The 26,516-nt window shown below is 38.1% G+C and overlaps 3 protein-coding genes across 3 annotated transcripts; 2 read left to right on the top strand and 1 right to left on the bottom strand.

Moving 5' to 3' along the window:
- Positions 1-1,666: 1,666 nt before the first annotated feature.
- rhebl1 (Ras homolog, mTORC1 binding like 1) lies at positions 1,667-6,778 on the top strand. Its single transcript, XM_020646858.3, has 8 exons — positions 1,667-2,083; positions 2,764-2,835; positions 2,941-3,008; positions 3,387-3,469; positions 3,845-3,901; positions 4,009-4,056; positions 4,890-4,971; positions 5,068-6,778. Exons 1-8 carry the CDS (start codon positions 2,032-2,034, stop codon positions 5,158-5,160), a joined length of 555 nt encoding a protein of 184 aa, XP_020502514.1. The 5' UTR covers positions 1,667-2,031; the 3' UTR covers positions 5,161-6,778.
- A 728-nt stretch (positions 6,779-7,506) lies between these two features.
- prkag1 (protein kinase, AMP-activated, gamma 1 non-catalytic subunit) lies at positions 7,507-13,983 on the top strand. Its single transcript, XM_020646798.3, has 13 exons — positions 7,507-7,657; positions 8,455-8,506; positions 9,046-9,146; positions 9,234-9,315; positions 9,401-9,459; positions 9,555-9,600; positions 9,706-9,760; positions 10,398-10,524; positions 10,762-10,927; positions 11,029-11,066; positions 11,733-11,879; positions 12,003-12,102; positions 12,252-13,983. Exons 1-13 carry the CDS (start codon positions 7,523-7,525, stop codon positions 12,260-12,262), a joined length of 1,119 nt encoding a protein of 372 aa, XP_020502454.2. The 5' UTR covers positions 7,507-7,522; the 3' UTR covers positions 12,263-13,983.
- A 250-nt stretch (positions 13,984-14,233) lies between these two features.
- Positions 14,234-26,050, bottom strand: LOC109993736 (activin receptor type-1B-like). The gene is made up of 9 exons (XM_020646797.3): positions 25,884-26,050; positions 22,465-22,710; positions 20,836-21,102; positions 20,499-20,729; positions 20,221-20,388; positions 19,359-19,515; positions 19,121-19,245; positions 18,875-19,005; positions 14,234-16,847 (listed from the first exon to the last, which is right to left on the bottom strand). Exons 1-9 carry the CDS (start codon positions 25,948-25,950, stop codon positions 16,722-16,724), a joined length of 1,518 nt encoding a protein of 505 aa, XP_020502453.1. The 5' UTR covers positions 25,951-26,050; the 3' UTR covers positions 14,234-16,721.
- Positions 26,051-26,516: the final 466 nt, after the last annotated feature.

Raw genomic sequence — 26,516 nt, 5'->3', positions numbered from 1 at the left:
TATAAATTATAAAAAATCATAGTATACCAAGTTGTATATATGTATGGACAATCATTGGATTGCAAATATCAAATATAGTATCATAAATATAGTATAGCAAATTCTATATAGATAGATTGTATATATAGAGCGATTATAAGGAACACAGGAAGTTAATTTAATTTAATAAATATTAATTATTGAGCTGTGGAAAAGGGGTAGGATTAAATAAGTTTTATACTTCTTCCTACTCCTTTTCAGGCATATCAATTGAATATATGTAATTTGCTTTTGCTTTTTTTGTGAAATAATTTGAACATTGTTTTTTGTTTATTGTATTTTCGTGCTTTTCATTTTGTTTTGTATTTTTGATATGTTTGATTTTATTTGATATGTCTGAAATAAATTTAATCAATCAAAAAACCTTAAGTATCACATTTCTGTAACATGTAAAGGTGGTTAAGATTTCAAATCGGCATATAAACACACATCAGCTAAAGTAAAGTGCAATCTGAATTGCAGATTGCTGCTTATGCTCCGTAAACAGACACTCTTTGTTTCGGTTTAAAATATCTCGTAAACTACTGCATTTGAAGGCTATGACTCCCAACTTGTTTTAAATAAATTCCTATACACACATACCAATATGTTATGGTGATTCCTAACTGTAAGCGTTCTTTCATTCATTTTTACCATTATTTAGACAGAGCAAAACTGCTCCTTTATATCAAAGGGAAAAAAGACGAGTTAACCGTATTATATCAAAGGTGTTTTTTTATTTTATTTTAACAACGTTGCCGTTCATAAACAGTGCAATCAACAGGTAACACATTTTATTGAATAGTTTTTCAATACCAGAAATACAACAATGTAACGTGATAAGATTTTCAACACCTCCTTAATTGTTTCAAAGTCAAACCTTTGAAATCATAAACTTTAGTTTTGTCTAAACAAAATTCGACCATGCAGGGAATTTGGGGTTTGCCTTTGCAAAGATCCTTTTAAGATGGTTTTATATATAACTTGTTTTAGAAGCCAATAGTCTCATTGGCAGTACTTTATCATGATCTTGTTTGGTCCATAATGGTTGAACCTTACGAGATGCAGCCTATGAATTACGTTTTATCTCACCAACTTTTCTTTCTTAACATTTTCAACACAATACATAAACATGATGACTAGTTCCTTCTAAAGAGAGATAGTGTCAAAAGTTACGCCATACAGTTTAATAGCCTAGTTATTAACATCGATCATTCATAAACACTAAGATGTTAGAAGATGATTTTGTATTCTCTATAATTTATTTTTCTTCAAAGGTTTTGAAGTATGAATTATTTTTGGCCTGTTTGTTTTTATCCAATGGTCGTTACATATGTTGAGTTATGTTATGGTCAGACAAGCAATACATGGTAGGGATTCCTGGATCTGTTAATGTATGATTTGACCGACCACCTGTAGACGTTCACAATCCACTATACTGAAGTTCTGTTTATTGTTGTGTAGTGAAACAATGGAAAACCACATTTCATATGAAGCCCTGCAAAATGTTCCATATGTTTTTTTTTTAGATCTGGAAAAGTCTAAAATGGCTAGTAGCATACAAACCAAGGGGATGCACAAAGAGTGACCTCTGCTGTACAAATTCACGTCGATGTCCCTTCTGACGTATTCGCTTGTTTTACGACGGTGTGCTTACACAATGACAGTTTCCGTCACTTTGACTTGCAAATCGTAGTCGTGTTGAACAGCCTTTTTTTTTCGTTTCATGTTTCCGTTGAAACGTCTATTTCATAAATTACAATTAACGATCGACATCTTTTACAATATATGGTCCAGAGAGAGACGTTTCCTGGGTTTAATACGAGTCGTACTTGCTGTACTTTAACTCTGAACTTCCAGCTCGAGGCCCAGCAGAGAGCTCGAGCGGCAGCTCTGAAAAGTTTGTTGTTGTCACGTGACGTGAGACGAATGTGGCGATAAAAGTTTGTTTCGGTTGTAAAACTAGGTGGCGGTCTACTTTACCATAGCCAACTGAACACCGTTTTCCTCACAATGCCTCAACCAAAACATCGAAAGATTGCAGTTATGGGTTACAGGTCTGTAGGTGAGTAAAGCACACGAGTACAGCTAATGCCAGGCAGCTAGCTTGCTAACATGCTAAAGTCCTGGCTTTGTTTTCCTCTTGTATGTGTCCGACTGACACTAGTAACGCGTGGTTACCTTTGTTCACGCGTCTTTGTGTTACACAAAGCAACTGATTACTAATCAACACTGAGAAAAACGTTATCCTGTTGAATAGGTGAAACCATCTGCTACTATTTCTGACGTGTTGGTGTGAATAAAGGAGGCTCGGTCGACGACATCCTGCTTTAGTGTTGATGCGGCGGACGAAACTTTCAGTCAGTCGTGTGTAACTGTACAATGATAGTATGTGGATTATCAAAGTAAATGCGCTTGTTACCGTAATGTTTGCCTTTGGATTTCTTAAATGTCCTTACAAGACCGATGTACACTTACACGACCTATCAAATACAGTAAACACAGAAAGTATTATATTAACATTTAACTCTGTTGGTGTCTACACTGGAGACAGTCAACGTCATACTTTTCATACCTGTTGAACTGATATGAAATAAAAAATGTTTATAATTATGTGATAAGCACAGAGCACACCTGTCAGTACAGCTTCACTAGCCTCTGAATTAGTTTGTGATACGATTCTAAAATGTTAAGACGATTTATGAATTTGTATTCCTTCATTTGTTCATTGTTTGCATTGCACAGGAAAGTCATCCCTCACGATACAGTTTGTGGAAGGACAGTTTGTTGACTCCTACGATCCCACCATCGAAAACAGTATGTATCATTATTGTGTCCTTAAAAAGACATTGCATCTGTTCCAGCTGATTTGTCTCAAATGTAAAGACATGTTGAGTAAAACCAGTTCCCCCCTCTCCCCAGCCTTTAACAAACTGGTCAATGTGAATGGTCAGGACTTTAATCTTCAGCTGGTTGATACAGCTGGACAAGTAAGTTGTTCATCTTTCACCACATCAATCTGACACAGCCACTGGTTTTAAATGGACAATTATGACATATTAGATCTTTAATTAAAATGTATGCATTGCTGGTATTATGACGTGATGTCTGATTGGAAAGTTTTCTGGTCTTTTAAGATTCTATTTAATAGTGTTTGGTGTTTGGTGTCATGGTAATTTTTGTAACATCAGTAGATAAATCTCCCAGAAAGTTAAAACATTTCTGTGGTACGTTCTCTACTGTGTTCTCTGTGGTGTATTGAATTATTTGCTTAGTTGTACTCTTACGTTGTTTATACTGTGCATAATATTTCCCATCACATTTGTACCATTTTTCCAAATAACTTGACACCTTCTCTTCTTCTCAAGGATGAGTACTCTATTTTTCCACAATCCCACACAATGGATATCCATGGTTACGTCCTTGTTTACTCAGTGACTTCTGCGAAAAGGTAATGATGGTTTAGAACTTTCAAAATCGTTATGAATAATGAGGACTACACAGTTAACAGTCCTCAATCAATGTGTTTTTACAATCGATACTTGTATTATTATAATTGAAGTTGTGAAGTTTTACCGTTCGTGATAGAATATTTTTGTTCATTCTTAAAAATACTGTATCTAAGAGGGCTTAAGTCATTGTTAAGGTATTTTTCAATGCTTTCATCTTTGATGTGGTTTAATACTGTTTTTCTGTTGTTTTAACCAGTTAAACATCCTGGGACTTGCACTGAATTATTATACTTGGTATTATTATTAGTAAGTAAAAGCAAATTAGATGTTCAGTTGCGTATCTAAAAAGCACTTTATTTGTGGTTTCTTTTCAGTTTTGAAGTTGTGAAGGCTCTACATGACAAGATGCTGGACATGGTTGGGAAGATTCAGTAAGTGTGACTGAATCTTTTGTAGTCATTGTTTCCAAAATTGTCCCTTTTTGTTGTTCCATAAAACCTTTTTCTCAACTGTTGTTCCTTCTGTTTTTCCTGTTTAGAGTCCCAACTGTTCTTGTAGGGAACAAAAAAGACCTCCACATGGAAAGGTGATTAATATGATGAAAGTTTTGCTGGACAAACTTTGCGTTTGTTGTTCCTGACAGATAAGTAATAACACCGTGAATTCTGAATTATTGCTCTTTGAATCTAAAACTCAACGTCATAGACAATTTTGAAGGGCTAGCACTTTTTATTTAGGTAAATGAAAGATAAACATGGCGATATCTTGGGTTTGCTTTGTAAAATAAATCCAAAGAAAAAAAGGTCTTGATCTTATTAACATATATTGCCTTTGTAACCAAAGTCTTAAAATGGCTTTAGACCTTTTTTTTGGTTTCCCACAAAATATCAAAAAGGTACACACCATGTACATGCTGCACTGCTGGACTAGATAACATGTTTTTTTTTTTTGCGTCAGCTCAGTCATTTACCATTATGATGTATCACCATCATATGCCATTACCTTAAGGGGCACACTCAATGAAACATTTAAGCACAAAATAATCCCCCAAAAATGCTTTCCCCTCCTGATTGAGTTATATTTGCTTGAACAAGATCACCACGCTCTCAAGTTTGTAAGTGGACATACAGTCTACTCTGCATTTATAATCCTTCAAAAAAAGTCTTAAACTTGAAGGTCAAAGACATGCGGGTAATGTTCAAAAGTATTTTAGAGATGCACCAACATTATATCTATCTTGACAATCAATGATATCAAGAATATTTTAATGTGTAACCTTTGAAACTATCCAACAAACTTTTCTCTTTGGCTCTGCTTTTATGTTTCATTCCACTCAAACAAGAGCTCAGTCACTATATGTTTGTTATACAAAAAGAGAGTTCTCTGTGTAGACTGAAGTTTTCATTCCATATTTCATAGAGTTATTAAGCCAGAGGAGGGAAAGAAACTTGCTGATACCATGGGTGCTGCATTCATGGAGTCCTCAGCCAAGGAGAATGAGGTAATATTAGAAATATTTTTCATTATAAGCTAATTGATGCAGTGCAAAGTTTTGTTTTTTTCTGCCCACTCTGATGACAATGTTCTGTCTATGAAGACTGCAGTGGAGGTTTTCAAGCGGATCATTTTGGAGATGGAGAAAGCTGATGGAAATGCCCCCCAAGAGGAGAAGAAGTGTGCTGTGATGTAAGAGTGTATCCAGGACATCAGTAAACTCAGTTGCTGAAGACAGGAGGCACATCTTCACCGGCCAACAAAACGCAACCTCACAAATACCAAGACATGGCAGTAGATTGATTTCTGCTCCACCATGATATCATCTTGATTTCCATAGCAAGACAACTGCCAAGACAGTCTGCAAACTATCCCGGTGAATGTAAAGGTAGAAGTTTCCAAGAGCAAGATTAATCTCTGTTTAAGGCAAAGAAGCACAGTCAACCAACACTTTCTTTAGTACAGGAATGTTATCTATGACTTCTGAAAATCTTGACCTTGAGTTAAGCCAGAAAACATTAAAAAAAAAAAAAAAAAAGAATAGAATTGAAAAGTATTTGATTCTTTTGAATTGCATCACACTTTTTCCAAGAACTTAAAAATGGGTTCTGACGTCTGAGACATCATTGGCTTATGTCTCATAACTGACTAGTTTAGCTAATCTCAAGTGAGGACTTGTAACCGTCTAAGGATTGGTATTATCTAGCAGGTCTTTTTTGACAGTCACAGTACACATTGCTTTAAATGTGGTGCTAAAATGTCAGTATTTCTCACAAATAGTGGACTTCCTTAAACACCCAGGAATGAGGTTTCACACATGAAATCTCACTGTTTGTGTCACTGTTATATTTATCAACTCATCTTCAGGTACCTTTCACCAATGGACTCTGGAACTCTTGTGTCTTCACAATGGAGGGATCTGTTTATCTTAACTCACATTTAAAGCTCTTCTGTGAAGTGGATTAGATCTTTGTATCAACAGTTTAATTCTTCTAATTTACTGTAATGGAGATGTTATGTTATTGACATCCCTCAGAAATTTATTATAGCTATAAATAGATCTTTGGTATTAACCAGCCATGGCCTTTTTATACAACATACATAGAATCAAAGATAGTTTATTATTGGTTATATGCCGAGTGGTGCAGGTGTGCTATCCCTTCAATATCCTTTAGGAGAATATATGGTTTGAAATGCAATATAATTATGAACATTGTTGATTGGATATTTTTTCAAATAGAATTGAACACTGCACAAGACTTTAAGTGGCTGAAGGCCACAAAGTTAGCTCATGGTTTGGATTCTATGGATCATGCCAGCCAAATAAAACTAAGCCAAGTTGGCATGTTGTCCTTTTATTGGATATTGGGCCTTGCATGATCACTGTCAGATGCTTAAGATCCTAAATGACTTCTCCTCTTAGCTCTTGTAGCCTTACAAAGACATGGCACAATGTGCATTTGTCTTCATAATCCTGATGTTGTACCTGTAGTGGGTAATTCTAAGTTGTTGTTTTTTTTTATCAAGTGCTTTGCTGAATAGATAGTTTTTCGGGTGATTGCTGATGGTTGAAGAGAAGCTGGTGATGCTGTGTCTTGTGCCTTACAGTTCTTCGAACACCCCCATCTTCTTCCCGTCATGACTTAAGGTGCTCTTCAAGGTCCCCCACCACCCCCACCCTCTTCTGTTCACTTGATACTTTGGTGCAGGTGGTGTTGTACACCTGAACATTATTACACCCTTGGGGGTTAATGTTAATTCAGAAATCTTGCTGTAAACAGTTTTGTATATAAATAAATCTGTTACTCATTTGATGTGTTGACTTTTGTTTCATTATTTAGGTAGCAAAAAGCATTATTAATGCACAGTCAAGATTGATTCTTGTTATATTTTTGGTCAGTTTCACTTCGACAGCGATGTGAGTAAATTAGTTTGCAAATCGCCGTTTCTGTTGTCAATCAGATGTAGCACAATTGTCCTTGAACACCAGCGTATAATTGTATTTTTGTGGCATTTCGATGTATTTATAGGGCTGACTGATTTAATGAAAATCATGCGTGCTTTTCCTCAAACGTAAGCTTTCAAAAAGCAATGTATAAGATGAATTTATTATACAGAAAACACGATTTAAACTTACCACTGTGTGGAGCTCTTTTTTAACTTGTTAATATTTTAATGTATTTGTCAGGGACAGTGCATATTAATGAACAGCTGTAACAATTACAGCTGTGAAAATGCCAGATTATAGCAGAAGTGCTAGTTTCCATCTGTTGTCCCTAGGCAGGTAACAGAGAAAGACAAATTAAAAAATAAAATACAAATACAAAGGCACAAGTGACACAAGACAATAATAGAGGTTAAAGGTGGTCACAGACTTGGTTTTCTTATATTCACTGTTTGAGGTGTGTTTTGAAGGTTGCACATGTTTGTGAGTCTCTTATTGTGAGTGGGAGAATATTCCAATATGTAGGTGTCGTGTGTAGGCCTGTACGGCATTGCTGCTTTGGGTTTGCCTCGCAGTCTGCTTCATACTTGAGATTATGGTGCGATAACACTACATGTATTACGGTAACCATCAGACTGCCATTCAAGTTGCTCAGTTGTTGCGGAAGACCTGTGCGGGTTGCAAGTTTCAGGATCCTGGATCCTACATACTTACAGGCAGACGACACGGCGAATGGGACATGGAGTGTGTGAGTTATCCAATCCTTTTCCAAACTGCCTACATCGTCAACTTTCATAGTAAAGCTTCTCAATTACCGTCTACCTCTCTACAACTTAAAGACTTTCCGAAGCATGCTAACGGTAGTGGCTAGCTAACTATAAGGACAAGCTCGTTTGTTGTAACTATGAGGAAGACAAACACATTGTTCCCGGAGGATATGACGAAGGCGTAAAGGCTGATATCGATGTACAATCATTTCTCATACAAAACAATTTGCTACACAATGTTAGTGCAGGATAACGGAGGTAAAAGCTGAGAGCTGTAATGGAAAGTCACCTCCACTAAACGACAACAACAAACCATGACGCTAGCTAGCTGGACGTGGATACTTTGCTCATGTAATAACTATGGTTTAGCGTTTCTCACCAAGTATTGCCAACCGGGTAATGTTGTTAAATTAAAGAGCTAATCTCAGATATCCATGCATATAACCGTATATATATATATATATATATATATATATATATATTTAGGGTTGACACCTTGACACAAGATATAATTACCTGTCGTGGTAATGAAGTGGACCTGTTTATGGAGAGATCTTGATGAATACTCATTCCCTATCCTGTCTTACACTTAGCACTTATATTAATAACAGCATTGTGGATAAACATAACTATTATAAGGATTGTACCTAAATCATTATAATTGGTAGGCAAGTCACTGCTATTTATTTAACTCTAACAAGAATAAATGACTGATCCCTTAAACCTTCAGTTACCGAGACAAAGTGAAACTTCATGACCTTTATTTGTTTTATTTCAGATTCCAGTACCTGTTGATGATCTAGAGTGCAAAAAGGACGCATTGATAGAGGGTACATGACTTGTTTTAATCTTGTAACACTAACATAAAATGAGAGAAATTTAACAGCACAGAAAGTGTGATTAAAAGCTCATCTCATTCACTTCATTTGGCTGTCTACTCGCCGTTATATTGTATAGTTTCTGCTTATAATAAGTTTACACTCATGCACTTTAACTTATGTCAATACTGTCCATTTACAGCTCTGTTCTTGCACATTTACATTTAATCTTCCATATTTAATTTACAACCATTTATGACTCTGTTCTTGCACATTTACATTTAATCTTCCTATTTAAGACTAGTAATGCTTAGTTAAATCCTGGTTGGTTGTATATATTCACATTCTTAGTTTTGATATTTTTAGTACATATTTACTTTGTAGTTAATATTATATTGTGTTTCGATTTGCTAACATTGTGTTTTTTTTTTTTTTACTCATATTGTGTGTTGGATAACCTGCTGCTGTAACGCGACAATTTCCCAGTTTGGGATCAATAAAGTAAATCTATTCTTTTCTATTCTATTCTATTCTCTCCCTCATTCCTTTAGACCCAGAGCACAATGTGTACACCAGGTTTATGAAGTCCCACCGGTGTTATGACCTGGTACCTACAAGCTCCAAATTGGTCGTGTTTGATACATCCCTACAGGTGAAACATGAATGATGAATCTAAAAAGTTGAATGTATCGCCAATTAGATATTTCACATTTCAAACATTGTGTAAATTATTTTTCAGGTCAAGAAGGCATTTTTTGCTCTTGTTTCTAACGGGGTAAGAGCAGCACCTCTATGGGACAGTAAGAAACAGTGCTTTGTTGGTAAGAATGATTTCTAGTCAAAACACATTGAGTTGGTCTAACACTTGATTAAGTACTGACTTGATGCTTCTCTGCATCTGCACAGGTATGCTAACCATCACAGACTTTATAAACATCCTTCATCGTTACTACAAATCTCCCTTGGTAAGATGGTCTTTGTAGTCCTTTAATGATGAGATCATCTTGAATTGTTTCTCAGTAGCCTTTAAAGGTCCCTGTTCTTTTTCTCGATGTACTAGGTTCAGATATATGAGTTGGAAGAGCACAAAATAGAAACATGGAGAGGTGAGCATGGATAACAGAAAGTAAATTACAGCAACAATTACTTTTCAAACTACATTTTGTGTTTATTTGTTCTGTTTTTTATTTTTTTTATTTTTTTTACAATAGAGTTGTATCTACAAGACTCTTTCAAGCCCTTGGTTAGCATATCTCCTAATGCAAGGTGAGTGTGTGATCTTGTTCATGCTTGGTCGTCAATATCATTTTGGTTGTTGGTTTCAAATTTCATTTCCCTGAATACACAGTTGTTGCATGTTGGGACGTACAGCTAGAGGGCTCAGCCGGTGGTAGTTAGCCTTAACAGTTTGTCTTTCTTAAGCAATGTCAATACTGTCTGGTTATATGTACTAAAGTTTCAGGTGTAATACAATATCCTCCAACCCCTATTCTTTTGACCCATATCTCTGTACATTGAGGCACAACCTGGAAATAAGTTAGTGATATTAATATAAGCAGTTTCTGTATTGTCAATGATTGAAATGTATGAATAAGTTAAAGTTATCAATAATACAACTCCAAATGTGTAGTTGTTTCTGCCATGTTCTGAGAGAACTGAGAGACAGAAAAGGTTGCTGGGAGATCTGATCTGAATTATTATTTTTGTTTTTACACAATATTTTCTGTGTAACTGCTGTACTAAACTTACACTTGCATAATTTCTTCTTTTGCTTTTCTCTCTATACCTGCAGATAAACGTAATTTTTTATACGTCTCCAATCAATTATTTTTCACTCAGCTACATAGTATCTCACAACTGGTTGCATCTGAAAAACCTTGATCATGTGTTCTTCTGTTCACAGCTTGTATGATGCAGTATCATCACTGCTGAAGAATAAGATCCACAGACTGCCTGTAATCGACCCACTGACTGGAAACACACTTTACATCCTCACACACAAGCGGATTCTCAAGTTCCTGAAGCTTTTTGTAAGTCCCTCTGTCTTCTCTCCTCATTACCACTTCTAATACATGAAATACTTTAACAATCTGTGGTCACCTTTTCAATGTTTGAGTCCAATAGTAACCCATCCGACGTGTAGAAAAGTGTAGGAACTAGTAGCTACACCAAAAAAAACAGCATACTATAAAACTTTTTTTTACGGAAAAAACAATTTCTCCTACAGTGTGGATCAAAAATGCATGATCTCTCATTACTGTATTCAGATATCAGAAATGCCGAAACCCTCGTTCTTGAGTCTAACCTTGGAGGAGCTGAACATCGGGACATTCCAGAAGATAGCAGTTGTCCGCACGGACACACCGCTTTACACTGCGCTTGGTATTTTTGTTGAGCAGCGAGTATCAGCGCTCCCTGTTGTGGATGACAAAGGTATGTCGGTTAGAGGAGATCTCGCCCTCGTTCAATTCATGTTGATGACCAGACACATGTTGAATATTGTGTGTGCGCTGATATCGTCCTCTCTTTTGCAGGGCGAGTGGTGGATATATACTCAAAATTCGATGTCATAGTAAGTTGTAACCTCACATTGTCTACTCACTGTATTTTCAACCTTTATCAGTACAAGCAGTGTGTCTTCTAATTGCTCTATTTTCCTTTTTGTTTTTTTGGTTAATCACCCTAAAATGTCAGAAAATAAGAGGTACATGCTCAAACTTTCAAATGGCGATGGTGATGATGCATTCTCATTGCTTGTCAAAGTTGATTATCAGTCAGTACCCCTCCAAATATTCTGTTTACAATCAAATAAAGCGTGACATCTTCCTAATTGGAATCTATGACAGCTATGACACAGAAGTACAGGGATAATATACATATAATGGATATTATAGTGATATTGGGATATAAAATCACATAGTGTCACAAAGTCTTACTCATCCTTACTAAAGTGACACTTTTGTTCTGGGAGTTTGGCTCACGGCTTACATTTTAAATGCATCTCTTTAAGAACCATTTTGTGCAGGAAGCCGTATAGTTAAATGGTCATATCATGGGACCCATGTACAGAGGCTATTGTCCTCGCCGCAGCTGCCGTAGGTTTGAATCTGAACCTCTATCCTTTGCTGCATGTCTTCCACCACTCTCTCCTCCTATCATTCCTGTCTCTCTTCAGCTGTCCTGTCCTATAAAGGCAAAAAATTGGGGAAAAAACCTGAAGCCTTGTGTTTAATCACAGAACCTGGCAGCAGAGAAGACATACAACAACCTGGATTTGACAGTGACCAAAGCCTTGCAGCACCGCTCACAGTACTTTGAAGGAGTACTGACCTGCCACAGACACGAGACTCTGGAGGCCATCATCAACAGACTGGTGGAGGCTGAGGTGAGAGTTCAAAATGCGATACCAAGACGCCATCTTTTCTGACTCTTTTGACCCCACTTGATTTTTAGTATTGCCTGTCAGTGTTTGATAAACTGAACGTCAATGCTCCTGTGTGTCATTCAGGTGCACAGGCTGGTGGTAGTGGATGAACAGGATGTCGTGAAGGGAATTGTCTCCCTTTCAGATATTCTCCAGGCACTAGTGCTTACTGATGGTGAGCAGGGTAAGTAAAGCTGAGTAGCTGTCAAAGATGTTTAAAGTTTTAATATAGACATACAGGACACTGTATTTAAAGTATAGTTACTGTCCTTAAATTGTCCTAAATGTCTTCATGGTAAACTAGAAGTCATAATTTGATTCTTCTGTCCACAGGCTCCGCTTGAAGTAACTGAAAACAAGGAAAGGCTGCACATGTTTAAAAGGAGGTCAGATCAAAGGTGAAAGAGAATTAAGATCTGAGAAGGGAAAAATGACAGAATATTAAAGTCTCCTCACCATCTAGCTTTTGTCTCCAGGTTTCCTACATTCATATAATAGTTCTTCCACATCAGCAAAAAAGATGATGTTTTAGCATTACAGCAATATAGACCTGGAGAAGCACAAGACAAGAAGCTCCTGTATGTTTAGCCAAATTCTGAGCCAGAAAAGGAGCAGAGAAAGATCAACTGAAAGCACAAGAGGAGCTGAAGCCTCTCATCACCCTAGCAACAATGGCTTCTTGTGCTGAGCTGAGTAGGGAAGAACCATTGATTATGACTTGATTACAAATGTATCCACGATAATATGAATTAAACAATCAGTTACTCGCTACAGAAAAAAAAAAGATTCACCTATTCTGCCTTTTGTTGGCTATTATAAGTCTAAAACTAGATGTGCATTCAGTGTACGAAAAGGGTCATTAAAGAAATATAAAATTTGACAGAACAGTAGATTGAGCTATGACATTTGCCTGAGCCTTATTCTATGTACATTTACATATAATGGTGTTTTCAGGCTTTACTCATTTTATTCAGTTAAATTACAATTTGTACGGGGTTCATTTTGTTAATCATTTTCTCTGAACAACCATCCTGTTTTGATTTGGAACACGTTAGTTACTGAAGTATTTGTCTTTGTGTGTACATGAAGTGCAGAATAAAAAAAACAGCAACGTGATACGTTTGGGTGAATATTATAATAATTTAGCTTCATTTATAATTTAAACACAACACCTTGAAGACACTGTACAAGTCTGTAGTCTTTACAAATCAGTTACATGTAAAACACTTATTGGATAGCACATTAAAAAGGCCAGTTCAAAGTCCAACAAAACATGTCAGAGAGCGGGTTCAGACTTGGGACTTGTTAATTTTTTACATTCTTCGAGAATTTGAACCCGCCGTTTCACTGACCTGAAGGTATTCAGTCTGCGTCTGTCAAGTCAGACACAGTTCAATCAATTGACTCCAATCAGTCTGTGAAGAAATCGAGGCTTCAGGGTTGAATTAGTTGTGTCAAAATAGAAGAGCACTTCAGGCTGCTGATAAGACCAGAATAGTGAAACGTAGTTCAGCATTTTGAATATGCTGTTCAAAGTAAATGTTAATAGTCCTACGTTGTACGTGAGTGAACAGGCTCTAGATAATTAAGGGTAAATATGTTCTGCCACCTTTGTCTGTGTTGTGAAGATGAAAAAAACAAAAGTTTAATAGATTTGACATTTTCTGCCTGTTACCCACACTGCAACCTTCCCGCCCCCTTAAAAAGTGACCTGTCACTTTAAAATCCAGGGTCAATTTCAGAAGATTTGTGTTCTTGTTCATTGTTTGATTTATATCTTTTTGGTGTGCTATGTCGAAGTCAGTTACAGTTAGGACAGTTGATAACCTAACAGGTCTATTCAGCTGTTTGCATTTGAATGGGACTTTTTTTCTCCCAGAACCAATGAATATGAACATTTCCTTTTTTGTTTAAGAAAAGCCAGGAACATGTCACATTTCCCGTTTAGCTATATATGAATTGAACATGTACAACTATATGTAAACGCAAAGTTTTTGTACTAATCTGTATCGAGATTATAATATAAAGGATGAGCAATAAAGAGTGTAAGTTCATTTTAAATGTCTGCATCTAGCACATCACATTATTTACCTTTCTCTACATTACTAGAAATAATTATTTTGGACATCTGAAAGAGGATCACATTTTTTGAGATCATTACAAGGGGTCAGTTTCAAAGAGTCATGTGATCCTTTGTAGGAAGAAAAAAAAACAATTCCATAAGCATAAAAAGGCAAATTAACACAATTTAATCTTTGCTGGTCCACGTATTGAATTGTCTCGGACAAACAGTTAAAAAAAAAACAGACACCACATAGGAAAAACAATTGCTTTTATTATATCAGAAGTTACATGATTGAAGTCCTGAAGGGGTTTATACATGGATGCATGTGTGTCTGAGACTATTGTGGTCACCACCTTTAATATAATAACCTTTTCTTTGACGCTTTTTCTTTCATACTTGGTGCAAGGCATTAAAAACCTTCAATAAACAATGTGTTGTGTGTATTGTTAAGCAGGAACAGTAAAAAAAAAAACACCCCTTTAGCGTAAGATTATTGTTGACACTAAACATCCTATTCAACAGTAGAGCCCACCAGTCTTTCCAGAGAAAAACTACAGCTTAAGTGCAGTCCGTTGGTGCTAACACACATCCTGTAAGACTTAATACAGTGCAGTTAACAAGTCATTTATAAATACGAGTATCTGTCAAACACATTTTTTGGGACCACATCGAGACATTTCAGTAGTATTCAGTTTCAACATTCCTTCTCCCAAATAAAAATTCTGATTCTTTTTACAGTTTTAGGTATACTGAAACCTATTGGCATGATTTGCAAAAACATTCTCATTTTCAACGGTGTGATCTTAAATAAACACCAGAGGCCATGGTAACCAGAGATGACTCTGTGAACAATTTGGTTTTAGTGCTGTGAGGTCAGTAGTAGTGCACACTGTGGCCTTTCAGGCTTCCACAGGGACTCACAGCATACGATTATAAATAAAGTGGGAAAGACTCAACACAAACAGTACCTGTTGATTTTGCATACAGCTGAAGACAAAAGTGCACCTTTTACCTGATAAATGTAGACAGTGATTTCTGACAATGTTAGCTTGAAGGAAACAATCCACATATGAGTTACACATTTAGGAGGTAATATATGTTGGACAAAAGGAGCTGGGAGGTGGAAACATCCAGTAAAGTCAAAAACTAATCTGCAGTAATAAAAGAGCTATAGGAGAAGGTCAACATAAAGAAGTGTATCTGACAGACAGTAATCGTCAGAAAGTTCATTGGTACATAATTGTGTCTACAAACAGCAAGACAGAAGTCTTGTATTTTTTTAACCAACAACCAAAATTCCAGTATAAAAGACTTGACTATCTAAAACATGACCGAAGCATCAACATGAAGTAACATCTGACCGTCTTATCTACACAACTATTTCCTTAAAAAGCTAGATTATGTGCAGTAGTTGTACTTGGCCAGGGAGAATGCACCCTGAGGGGAAAAGAACATTTAAGATCGCTCTAACAGATACAAAAAAAAAAAATCAACATAGGAACAAACCATCATTTAGATTCCTGGAGTTAGGGTTTTTGTTTTTTTAGAAAAGTTCAAAAATGAAACTTTTTTTGCTCATATTTCAGCTACAGTATAAATAGTGCTGGCTGTTACAAAGAACAAATGTTTTGTGTACCAGTTTATCTGAGGGACTGGAGCAACATTCGCTCTAATGGCAGGATTTAGTCTATGGGCTGATTAAGAGACAGTGGCTGCATCCAAATAAGATCTTTATAATTTATATAAACTACAAATACCATGGGGCTACCTGTGTCCCAATTTGAACCAGTTGTCAAGGAAGAAACAGTTAGTATAACACTTTGCTTATAACTCTCTATCCTTGCTTAATAATTCCTTGATGTACATTTTTTTTTCTTTAGACAGTTCTATACTGAAAATAAAATAAAGGGGGGGGGGGGGGGTGTCAGTAAGCATAGGAAAACCTGAGGTTTACAACAGCTCATTGGATGGGCTCCAGGCAGTTTGTCCAAAGGCTAAATCATGTTTAAGAATCCAGGGTCTTTTAAGTCTCAACCAGTGTGTTTGAAGTCAATATGCTGCTTTTACACAAACTCCCTAAACTGCTTTGTACATGCTCACGTAGTTGTTATCAGCAGACAACTAAAGCACAGTCGTAGCAGACGCACTATACATGCCTGTGTGCTGCAGGTTACACAGAGAAACCTGCACAAGAACCCCAGAAACACCCATATGTTAATAACAATATCTAATCATTTAAACAGGATAACAAAAAACAAGTTAAAAGTACTCCAAAATCTCCCAGCTTGTCTCCTTTTGAATTCAAAAAAGAGCGAAATCTTGTTTTTTCACTACAAAGCAACAGTGATCAATCGGACTTGGACATAATATAACGACTGATTTTCCAAATCTTAAGAAGTTAATTACATTTTCTGCTATCTATTGCATACAAGTACACAGGAAATCCAAGGTGTTTTGTTAGTGTTGGAGTGTAGAGAGGGACAAAAAGGTTCAGGTAGGGCAGCAGTAGCTGAGACAAGACAGGGAAGGTGTTCTTGGTAGTTTGGCTGGGTAAGCGAGGTAGGGTTTGTCAGAAATCAAGTGGCTTCAAAACTGGCAGGAGTGTCTATGAAGTAATATTTTACAAAGTGCGACGTTCCACCATAATCTCTGACTTTGTGCGTTCCTTGTAGAAGGCCCGGCTCCTCTCTCACAGTCAGGAGTCGGGTCTCGATCAGTGCACTTTCTAAGATCTCGGCTCAGACTTTAATGTCCTCTTGAACACTGAGCTGGGACAGAGTCTTTTTGATGCGCAGGGCTGTCAAGCGGGCAGCTCCATTAGAATACCAACACTCTCTCATGATTTTGCCCATAATCCGCAAAGCCTAGAAAAGCAGTGGAAACGTTTTAGGAAAAGCTTTGTTTTGCATTTTAATACAAAAAGAAACACAAAAGTTGCGTGCACAAAAAAACACCTCAGAAATAACCCGGATCGTTGCATCAGTGGTTTGATATAGGTAGATTTGGTGAACATTTCCACCAGGTCTAGTGATATTGACCCACACAAGTAATTGCTGAGACTGATTTGGCAAAAAACATGAACAGTCTGATGATATTAAGGATGACCCCAAGCAGTGCTGGGTTTTTTGTGGCAGATAAGACTGATGTAGTACTTTCTTCGATACAGATCAAGTTTTATTTTTCTACCAAAAATGAATTGGACAACTGGTAACATAAACTTGTCACTGCTATCTGGTGGACAAACTATCTGATGGAGACACTGTTCTCGGAGACCTAGGGCCAGATTTACTAAAGGTTTGCTTGTTTTAAAACGTGTGCAAACTTGATACCACCGGCAAAAAAAGTGCTATCTGATCTACTAACAGTGAGGATTGCGTCTTTCATATGAGAAAAACAACACGCATTGACCATTTAGTACGTTTAACTTAATGAATATGCAATATGGGGCGTTTCTGCCCTAAGGTGCAAAATACTGGGCAGAGAAAATGCAAAGAAGTTAAGGCAAAAATTGCGGTGATTATGACGGTGTCTGTATTTAACACCTTTGAAAAGAACGTGCTAACCCAGGAGACCAGCGTTACACACAACAGGCTGCTGTTATTGTAGTTAGGAGGAGACATAGGCACAACAAAAGAAGGCATAAAGATCGCGTTATTCCCCACACATGTTAATATGTTTGGAATGACAGCAGGAAACAGCATGATTAAACTATATTGTTGCCTATGTATAGCCAACAAAACTGAACATTCACAGCCTCTGCATTCTGAAGAATTTCCACATTGACATTTATTTCTTCCTATTTCCCTCTTTTCGCCAACATTATATTTTAAACTGGGGACTTCCTTTTTCTGCGCGTCTCTCCCCCTGCTCGCCCCCTCTGGTGCACTCCTCTCCATAGTGCGAGCGTCTCCTCCCTCTACAGCCCGCTGCTGCTACGCTTGGATGGTGGGACCTCACCACTGCTTGTACCCCCATCTTCGATACTTCATGCCAGAGCATTTATGTCCAATCAGACACAGCACTGGCCACCTGCAACAATGTCCCGAGTGTCGCGTCTGAGCGCCACAGAGGAGACAGCTCGCACCTTCTGCGCAATGTATGACAATTCATCTTCAAAAGATGGAGGGAAGGAAAGAGAGGCCCTGTTTAATGCCGAGGTTTTCTTGTAAGCCAAATTTCCTTTTTGTAATATTCAGTTTTATCTGCTGTAACTCAAAAATATTGTACGTTTATTTGCCTCTTCCACTGATAACCTGTTTCGCGCTTGCAGTCATCCTGCTTTCCGTCCAAACTCTCCATGACTTAAACCAGTAGAATACGCAAAAACCAAACTTAAATAGTCCCGCCCCCACAAGGTTTGCACCTGTTGTCATTCACGCAAATTTTCTTCAAAATCACCCGCAAAACGCCCAGCAACCAAACGTGCAATTTGTTGAAACGAACACGCAAATTATTACTCTTTAATTGGGATCTTAGTAAATCTGGCCCCTAGTGTATTTCTGTCCAATATCTGTGCATGCGTTTCATATCAGTCGACACATGATTTGTAGCTATAAATCTTATCTCTGTTTGTCTCTATCCATCTCCTTCTTCCTGCATCTCCCTCCTCCAAGCCCAACACAGTTTCACCGGATGGCTGTTCATCATGAGTCTGGTTCTGCTTGAGGTTTCTGTCTCTTAATAGGCAGTTTTTCCCTTGTCACTGAGTCTTTGCTAAATGTTGCTTAGTCTTTGTAAATAACATAACAAAGAGAAAGATCTTTTACCTGCTCTCGAGATTACATGTGTTATGAATTTGCCCTATACAAATAAAGATTGCTTGAAACCTCTAAGTCCAGGTCAAGCTAAAACCAGCTAGTGTTCAAAAAGTTGGAGTGAATCATTTTCCTACCTCGTAGCTCTGCCACCAGTTTGGGATGTTGGGTCGTAGTTTTTGGTCACACACCACCTTTCTCATCTCCTCTATGGAGGGGTCAGAGGGCACCAGGTCATAGTAGGGCAGCTGGTACTCTTCGTGGATACCTGAGAGTGTGAGACAATGTAGAGGTCAGATCAGTGCTGCTGGGGATGCTAGCTATAAATACAGAAAAAAGACCAGACACAGGATGAAAATTCAGAGTGAACAAATAACTCTGACCTCCAGTATTACAGCGGCGTGCGATCTCCCAATAGACCAGCCCCAGAGCATAGATATCAGCGCATTTAAAGGAGTCAAAGTGTCTCATGTTGATGGTCTCATCCAGAACCTCTGGAGCCATATACCTGTTAGAAGTTACAACAATCACAGTTTGTAAATATGTGGAAGTAGAAGGCATTCTGGGTATCTGTAAGAGAGAGTGACCAATCTAACAGCAGGTGTGTATATTGACACAGACCTCTTGGTGCCCACCCTTTGATTGGGTGCAATGTCGATAGTGTCTGAGGCAGAGTCATGTCGGACTGCCAACCCCAGGTCAGCAATGGCACAGGTGCAGTTCTTCTTCACGAGGATGTTCTTAGACTTCAAGTCTCTGTGAGCGATGCCCGGCTTTCCTAACAAAACAAAAATGTGTGAGATAAATTCTCTTCTTACATTCTTTTTTAGCACGTCAATAAGGATTTTCTGTTCCATGAACATTTGGAAATTCCCCTAAGTTATGCAATTTCCTTTGGTTTAAGCTTGGTTGAAAATAGAAAACACTCCTCCACTAGTGAAACAAAAAGCAGACCACAGCACTTTAAATTTCAATGACCTAAAACTAAGCAGAGCTAAGGAATCTAAGAAGAGCCCCAACAATTATTCACAAAATCAATAAGTTGTTCAAAAGAAAATTAATTGCCATCCATGTTGATAAAGTTTTAAGGATTTGCTGCTTGTGTCTGTCATTTTTATGACATGTAATATACAGTGTTTGGATTTTGGACAGGAGTAGTATGAAGATGTCACTGTGTTTGCTTTGTTGCCAAAGACCTTCAAAACTAAAGCATGAATTTGTACTACAAATATTGTATTCAAACTTATTCAGCCTGATTCTTCAAAACCAAACAGCAACTAAACTAATGTATAAATACATTTAAAATAAATGTTTCATTATAAAATACTACTAAACAATGAAATACTCCAATGGAAAGTCTGTCCATATCTTGTTATCATGCATGCAGACTAGAAACATTACCTGCTTTTTCTTCAAGGTGAAAATATCAAAGAAGCCAGGTAAAAAACTACTAACTACAAATGCCCATTTATAGAGACACTACCTTGTGTTCCAAGAATCTCCATATGAAGATGTGCAAGGCCGCTGGCAGCTGACAGTGCCAGTTTGATCATTCCTTCAGTAGTGACAGAGTAGCGGTTCAAGTAGTCAAACAGGGAGCCGTACTCATGGTAGTCGGACACCAACCACAACTGGGTCCATGTGCCGTTGTCTGGTCAAGAGACAAAAATACAGATATGATGACAATGACAGGTCTTAAGAATCATGAATAACTGCATGACAAATTGTACAATGAGCCTTTAGTTTTTCGATCCTTTGCACCTTTGTTATCCGCAGCGATAAAGCCGAGGATGTTTTCATGGCGAAGCATAATGGTCTGATAGATTTCTGCCTCCCGGAACCAGGAGCGTTCCTCTCTGGACGAGAAAATCTTCACTGCCACATCGCCTCCTCTCCACCGTCCTCGCCACACCTCCCCAAAACGCCCTTTACCGATGATCTCCTGGAGGACAATCGTTCTGGCAACAGTCCGCTGCACAAACAGAGGGAGACCTGCAGAGAATATATGAGAACAAAGAACAATTAGCAGCAGCCAGAAGAAGGGCAAGAAGAAAAATGCATGCTCGCCTGTGGGTCTGTTACCACATTGTGCACTGACCGGAGCCTGAACCTGACGTGGACAGATCGTATATGAGGTCCTGCAGGGTACTGTCTTTGGCCAGGTAGAGGTGGTCACAGGAGGGGTCCTCCACCTCCAGCCTCTGCCTGTGGCTGTAGGCCCTCTGGTGGTACTGATACAGGAACACAACCATCAGCAGCAGCAGACAGAGCAGGAACAATGGTCCTGCGATCACAGCCACTAGTTCCACCAGCCCCCACGTACCGCCTGGACCGTAACCTCCCCCAAGTCCCGACTGAGTTGTGACTGTAAAGAAAACAACAAAATGTAAATACAACAGCTAAAAACTGACTCCATGCCCTGAATGAAACTACCTTGAGAATGACAGCTTTACGTTAAATGCTAAAGGTCAATTAAATAATCCAAATTCAACTCAGGCATTCATTTCTTTTGACTACAGCAACATCTCAAAGAATGTTTACTTCTCTACACTGAAAGAGTTTTTTGTGAAGCACATGTACAAGATAAGTTTACTTTTCTGCAAAAGGTCAGCTTATTTCCTCTCTTGACTGCTTTCTTTTTCAGCTGTGCTTTTTCAGTGTGACGCTGTTAGTGAGTTTTGGGTTTCACGTTAACTTATCACAAGAGCCCTGCCAACCCCCTCAATCTGAGATAAAAAGATAAAAAAGTCATTTGTAGCCATGCTGAAATACATTCAGTTTCACATTACAAATTCTGACCATTTAAAGCTTCCAAAGATCTGTTCCCAGGCAACAACTTCCTCCTCAAACTCAAAAAAAAATCATCATTTTGGGTTCATTAGGTAATTTATATCAAAAGTCCCTACAGCTGGTTCAAGCATTTAGGATCCTGGTACCAAAATAATTTGAGGACAACAAAACTATCCTACTGTGGAATGGAAACAAACTGTAGTCTTTTATATGCATTATTCTAAGTGTTGCACAGTTCACCATGAAAATGATATTCATACCGATAGATTCCAAGAGGGACAACTTGATATTTAATTCAAATGCACAGTTTACACCAGGCTTCTTAAGCACTGGTGTCGGTTAAAAGCTTCATCCAAAATGACGTGTGTTTTCTGTTAATGGTGGTGATGCTGATGACAACTTGCTGTAAGAATTGTTTCCTAGCTAACATTCTTTCCTCTAAAAATATTTTGGTCTACGGTACAAAACACCACAGGAAACTTCTCAGGAACCATGAGTCACCAAAGTGTGGAAAAAAAAAAACATTTCACTGGCGCTGAAATGCTTCAGATACCAGTGCAAAAGCCCCCACTCATGCCCACTAATTAAACACAGAAACATGCTATTGCCTGGGTTGTTAGGTATACAGTATCAGTGTTTCCCCAACCATTATATTAGGACGCCCCCCTTGAAGGTCAAGGGTTTATTTTGGGGCTTTATTGTAGAGATAGGATCGTGGATAGAGTCGGAAATCAGGGAAAGAAGTCATTTAAGGATACCTTTCCGATAGAAAAGGACAGCTGTCATTAAAAGTAACGCATGAACACCAAGATTCCTTCAAGTGTTTGTGTCGGCGTGTGTCGTCGTGTGTCGTCGTGTGTCGTCGTGTGTCGGCGTGTGTCGCCAATACATTCAAACTCTGAATGTAACTGGTTCTGTAAATGCTCAGGTCCCACACCTGAGGGTACTTGGAGGTCTATGCTGTTGCAGTAGTCGGTGTAGCAGCAGTGGATGTTGAGCAGACCCTCTGCACCGAGGCAGTAGAACGGCTGTCCGGGAGGCACAAGTTTGTCCCGTGTGATGCAGATGCGAATGTGCTGCTCTTGGCCATCGATGAAAGAAGTGGAGGCCATGCAGGCTCCATCAGTCTCACAACGGGAACTAGTCTTCTCACACTGGGGAGTAGTGCAGTTACACCAAAGAGCTGCAGAGACAGAGAAACACAGTGTTATGCATAATGAATTTATCTTTAAAAAACCACCACAACAATCAACATTGGAGATGAACTCTGTAGCACCATGATATCCTTATACTCACACATAAAAGACAGGTTATTGTGATGGACTGTCTGTGATTAATAGTTTGTTGTTTTTCTTTAGCAGTTATATTGTTAAATTTGAAGGCAAAACAATTCATTTGGATTGTTGGTGTCCTTTGTGTAGCAACTACCTGACAAGGTTCGAAAATACAATTTTGCAAGATTTCTGATTTCTCACAAAATGAAAAGAGGAGTTAGGACAGAGAAGCAGACAATGGTATAAAGAAGGTTAGAAAAAAGAGGTCGGGTGAGTTAGGGTATGTTCACCTGGCCGGGCCTTGAGGAGGACGGTAGGAGAGATTATGTGAACGTATGCAGGATTAGAGATTGAATGAGAAGCAGTAAGTGTTATTCAAGAGATGACTATATCCTCACGCATGATATAAAGACATAGACATGGTGTGATATTCTAGTAACTCTGACAAACAAACCAGTGGATTCTCTGTACAAAACGCCCTTGCCAGAGCCTCTGTGCAGGATGTGGCACAGGCCGACATGCATGCAGATCATGGACTTTACTCTCATCTGAGTCAAATAGGGGAAATTCAGTATAATACATTACAACATATTTTGTGGCTTTACACAATGACCAACACCTACTTGGCAGATGCTAGTAGTCAGATCCGAGAGGCAAAACATCCAGGGAAGACAAATGTTGACTAAACTTCAAAAGAGACATTTCAGATTTTCCATACCTATTAATGATGCACAACTGCAATTTATATGGGGACAATGAGTCCTGTATGATGCATTAGGAATAGAAATCATACAAAAATTCACCAAAACTCGCCTGGTGAAATATTTGACACTTTGGTGGTTTCGGTGGATGACAAGTGTTAAATTAGGTATGAGAGATCACTGTCCCCATATAAATTGGTTTGGAACATTCTGAGGCTTTTGCAATACTACCTTGTTAAGTTTAAGTCATTTTTCAGGGGTTTAAAACTCTGGTACAGGCATGAAACTTGGTAGTAAAAAGATCACTGACAAAAGGAGAAGATTGATATGGATTGTGTTGCTCGGCGTGGCTACATGACTCAATAGTGCCCCCTACAAAATGTCATAAATTCAGCCCCTGCAGCATGCAGACCCTAGGATTCAGAAAAGCATATGGACCATACCAAGACCTACACAAAAGCCGCTCGGATTCCATATTGTAAAACCAACAGCAAGTCTGCCATTTAAAAAAATGTTGGTTAAAAAAAGGGAAAATAAGTTTTGTCCACTGGGATTAACTCCTTCTAGGGGGTGAGTCAAAATTATTGTAGTGCTAGAAACAACATTGAAGAAAAAGGTTAGTCAGCTCCGGAACGAAACTCAAAGGGTGCGGCTGTGATGGCTTGTCAAAATGTGATGTCTTGCCATATGACAGGAAGTTCCCGTTGCTCAAACATACAGGGTCCAAACAGCCTCAAACGGTACTTGTTTGGGTAGAGACCAAATCTGAACATATCTAAAAAATTTAATATTTCTTAAAGCGCTACCTATTGTCAATACCAGTTAGACCTGTATGACATGCTTTAGTCCCTTAACATTTCATTTACCGATGTGCCCTCACTGCATGTTCTGACTTGGCAGTTCACAGCTGTGTGACAGTTCTCTGTCTGATAAAGACATCACTTCAGCAGCGTGTTTTTACAACAACAGAACTGAAAAACCATGTTTTAAGAATCTTCTAACATCAACCATCAACTTCATGTTCCATAGTTTTAAAGACAGCAACATGATCAGTAACTTTCTTGCGATACATTGCGCTCTGACATTACAAAGGCATGTGCAGTGTTACTTACATGTGTTTCAAGCACTATTTAAGAGTGTGCATAACAGAAGAAATGACGAGATCAGTCCTCATATTTCTTAACACTGGATCAGTACTCAACTAATCCATTCAATCATTCCAGCAAAAACACTTACAAGTATCTAATTCACCAAAAATCTAATATCTCTTGGTTTAAAGAATATTTTTAAAGCCCTTTGCACTATTGTTAAGATATAATGATCATGTAAGAAAACAATTGGCCACTTTAATAACAATAATAGTAATACTAGTAACAATAATAATCATTGTTGTTGAAACAAAAAAGGCTACAAAAAATATTTTTGCCCTCTAATTAAAAAATGTGGACAAACATAAATGATTATTTAAACAATAAAGTGGTTTACATTGAGTTTTCAGAAATCTGGATGTTGAATAAAGATACTATATGTTACTTACTCAGTCCTGCTTTGCCTGTAGTAAATTAATATAAATCCACTGTCTAATAAACTATTCTTTGAGTGAAAAAAAAAAAATCTAATACTGCTCAAATATCAAACACATAATAGTCATAGCTCCTGTACTGAGTGAACACACCTGGCTCACTCAGACTACAAATCCGTGGAAACAGACATAATGTATTTAGCACACCGGTAAACATGGTTTAACACAGGGTTATAATCATAGACTGTAAGGTTAATAGCTTTGCAGCATCATTGTTAGAAGAGTTCAGTCTTCATATCTGAGCCTGAATTCTCACATATCACATTACTACTGCCTCCCTAAGAGTGATCTGAGGGCATCCATCCTCATTACATCGACATTTGAGCAGCCCTTTAAAATCCCGACACTTACAGTAATATCCTGATGGCATCATTGTTTCACCTGCTTCATATCCAGGTTCTGTCAAATGTTTGTAAAACATTGTTTTCGGGTGATGTGATAAGGAGACTTCAAAGAGACCCATCTGGGTTATTTATGTAGCTCTGTTTACAACAAATCAATCACTGAGCTGACAGCCAAATCTACCCAAACAAACCTTTTTATGTTCTGTTTCAGACTCGAAAACGACAGGAAGAGTGTGAGATATCTTTTATTGTGACATTTACTTCACATTTTCTTAAAGCAGTCCCGGCGTTCACACAAATGAAGGCTGACCTGGTTTCCTCTCCGCCGCTTTATTGACCGTCTCCTTCGGCTAGGCTGAAGCTAACGCAGCTAGCAGCTAACTGCACATTCATTTTTCCTCGATGATGGCAGCAGCGTTGTGCTGAAGGACAAAACAAAACAGTAAGTTACTCACCCTCGCAGGGTTTGAACAGGACGCTGTGAACAACCACGACGGCTAACGTGATCCGCAGGTTAGCCATGATCAATATATTCCAGTTTCATCGCATTGACACGTTTTCTTAGCTCAGCGTTAGGCTAAGTGTGGCGAGTAGTGACAGCTAACCAGGCTGTCAGTGTATTAAGTAACATGGTCCACCAGCAGGCAGCACACACACACACACACACACACACACACACACACACACACACACACACACACACACACACACACACACACACACACACACACACACACACACAGAGGAGACAGATTACCTATCTATCTATCTATCTAGTTTAACATCATGATGATATACTGTTTGTTAATCCAGGATGGAGAGGATCACTATGGACAAACACATTACTAACTCTACATATGGCCCCTTTTTCAAAACCATAAACTCCTATTTATTTTCATTCTGATCTCCTGCAGCATCATGAAAATATGATTGACCTAATTTTTTTTAATCTGTTTATTTCTTGCTCATCACCTGTAGCTACAGACACTTCAGTTGTGTTACAAAATGTAAATGCACAACATTAATGTTTCTTTTTTTTTTGTTGTAGATTTATTTAGCAAATCACTATGAAGTTATCAAGTCAATAA

Source organism: Labrus bergylta, chromosome 5 (assembly GCF_963930695.1).
Source record: "Labrus bergylta chromosome 5, fLabBer1.1, whole genome shotgun sequence".
NCBI classification, from domain to species: Eukaryota; Metazoa; Chordata; class Actinopteri; order Labriformes; family Labridae; genus Labrus; species Labrus bergylta.
Note: the sequence above shows the minus strand (reverse complement) of the source record. Positions and strands in the feature narration are given on the sequence as shown.

Coding starts and splice junctions, on each gene's coding strand:
- prkag1 (XM_020646798.3), top strand. CDS start 7,523: ATGTATTACGGTAACCATCAGACTGCCATTCAAGTTGCTCAGTTGTTG. Junction 9,601..9,705: donor CAAAATAGAAACATGGAGAG/GTGAGCATGGAT, acceptor TTTTTACAATAG/AGTTGTATCTACAAGACTCT. Junction 10,525..10,761: donor TCAAGTTCCTGAAGCTTTTT/GTAAGTCCCTCT, acceptor TACTGTATTCAG/ATATCAGAAATGCCGAAACC.
- LOC109993736 (XM_020646797.3), bottom strand. CDS start 25,950: ATGGCTAACCTGCGGATCACGTTAGCCGTCGTGGTTGTTCACAGCGTC. Junction 22,711..25,883: donor CCTGTTCAAACCCTGCGAGG/GTGAGTAACTTA, acceptor CTGTCTCTGCAG/CTCTTTGGTGTAACTGCACT. Junction 20,389..20,498: donor TATCGCTGCGGATAACAAAG/GTGCAAAGGATC, acceptor TCTCTTGACCAG/ACAACGGCACATGGACCCAG.
- rhebl1 (XM_020646858.3), top strand. CDS start 2,032: ATGCCTCAACCAAAACATCGAAAGATTGCAGTTATGGGTTACAGGTCT. Junction 3,009..3,386: donor TGGTTGATACAGCTGGACAA/GTAAGTTGTTCA, acceptor CTTCTTCTCAAG/GATGAGTACTCTATTTTTCC. Junction 4,972..5,067: donor CCTCAGCCAAGGAGAATGAG/GTAATATTAGAA, acceptor CTGTCTATGAAG/ACTGCAGTGGAGGTTTTCAA.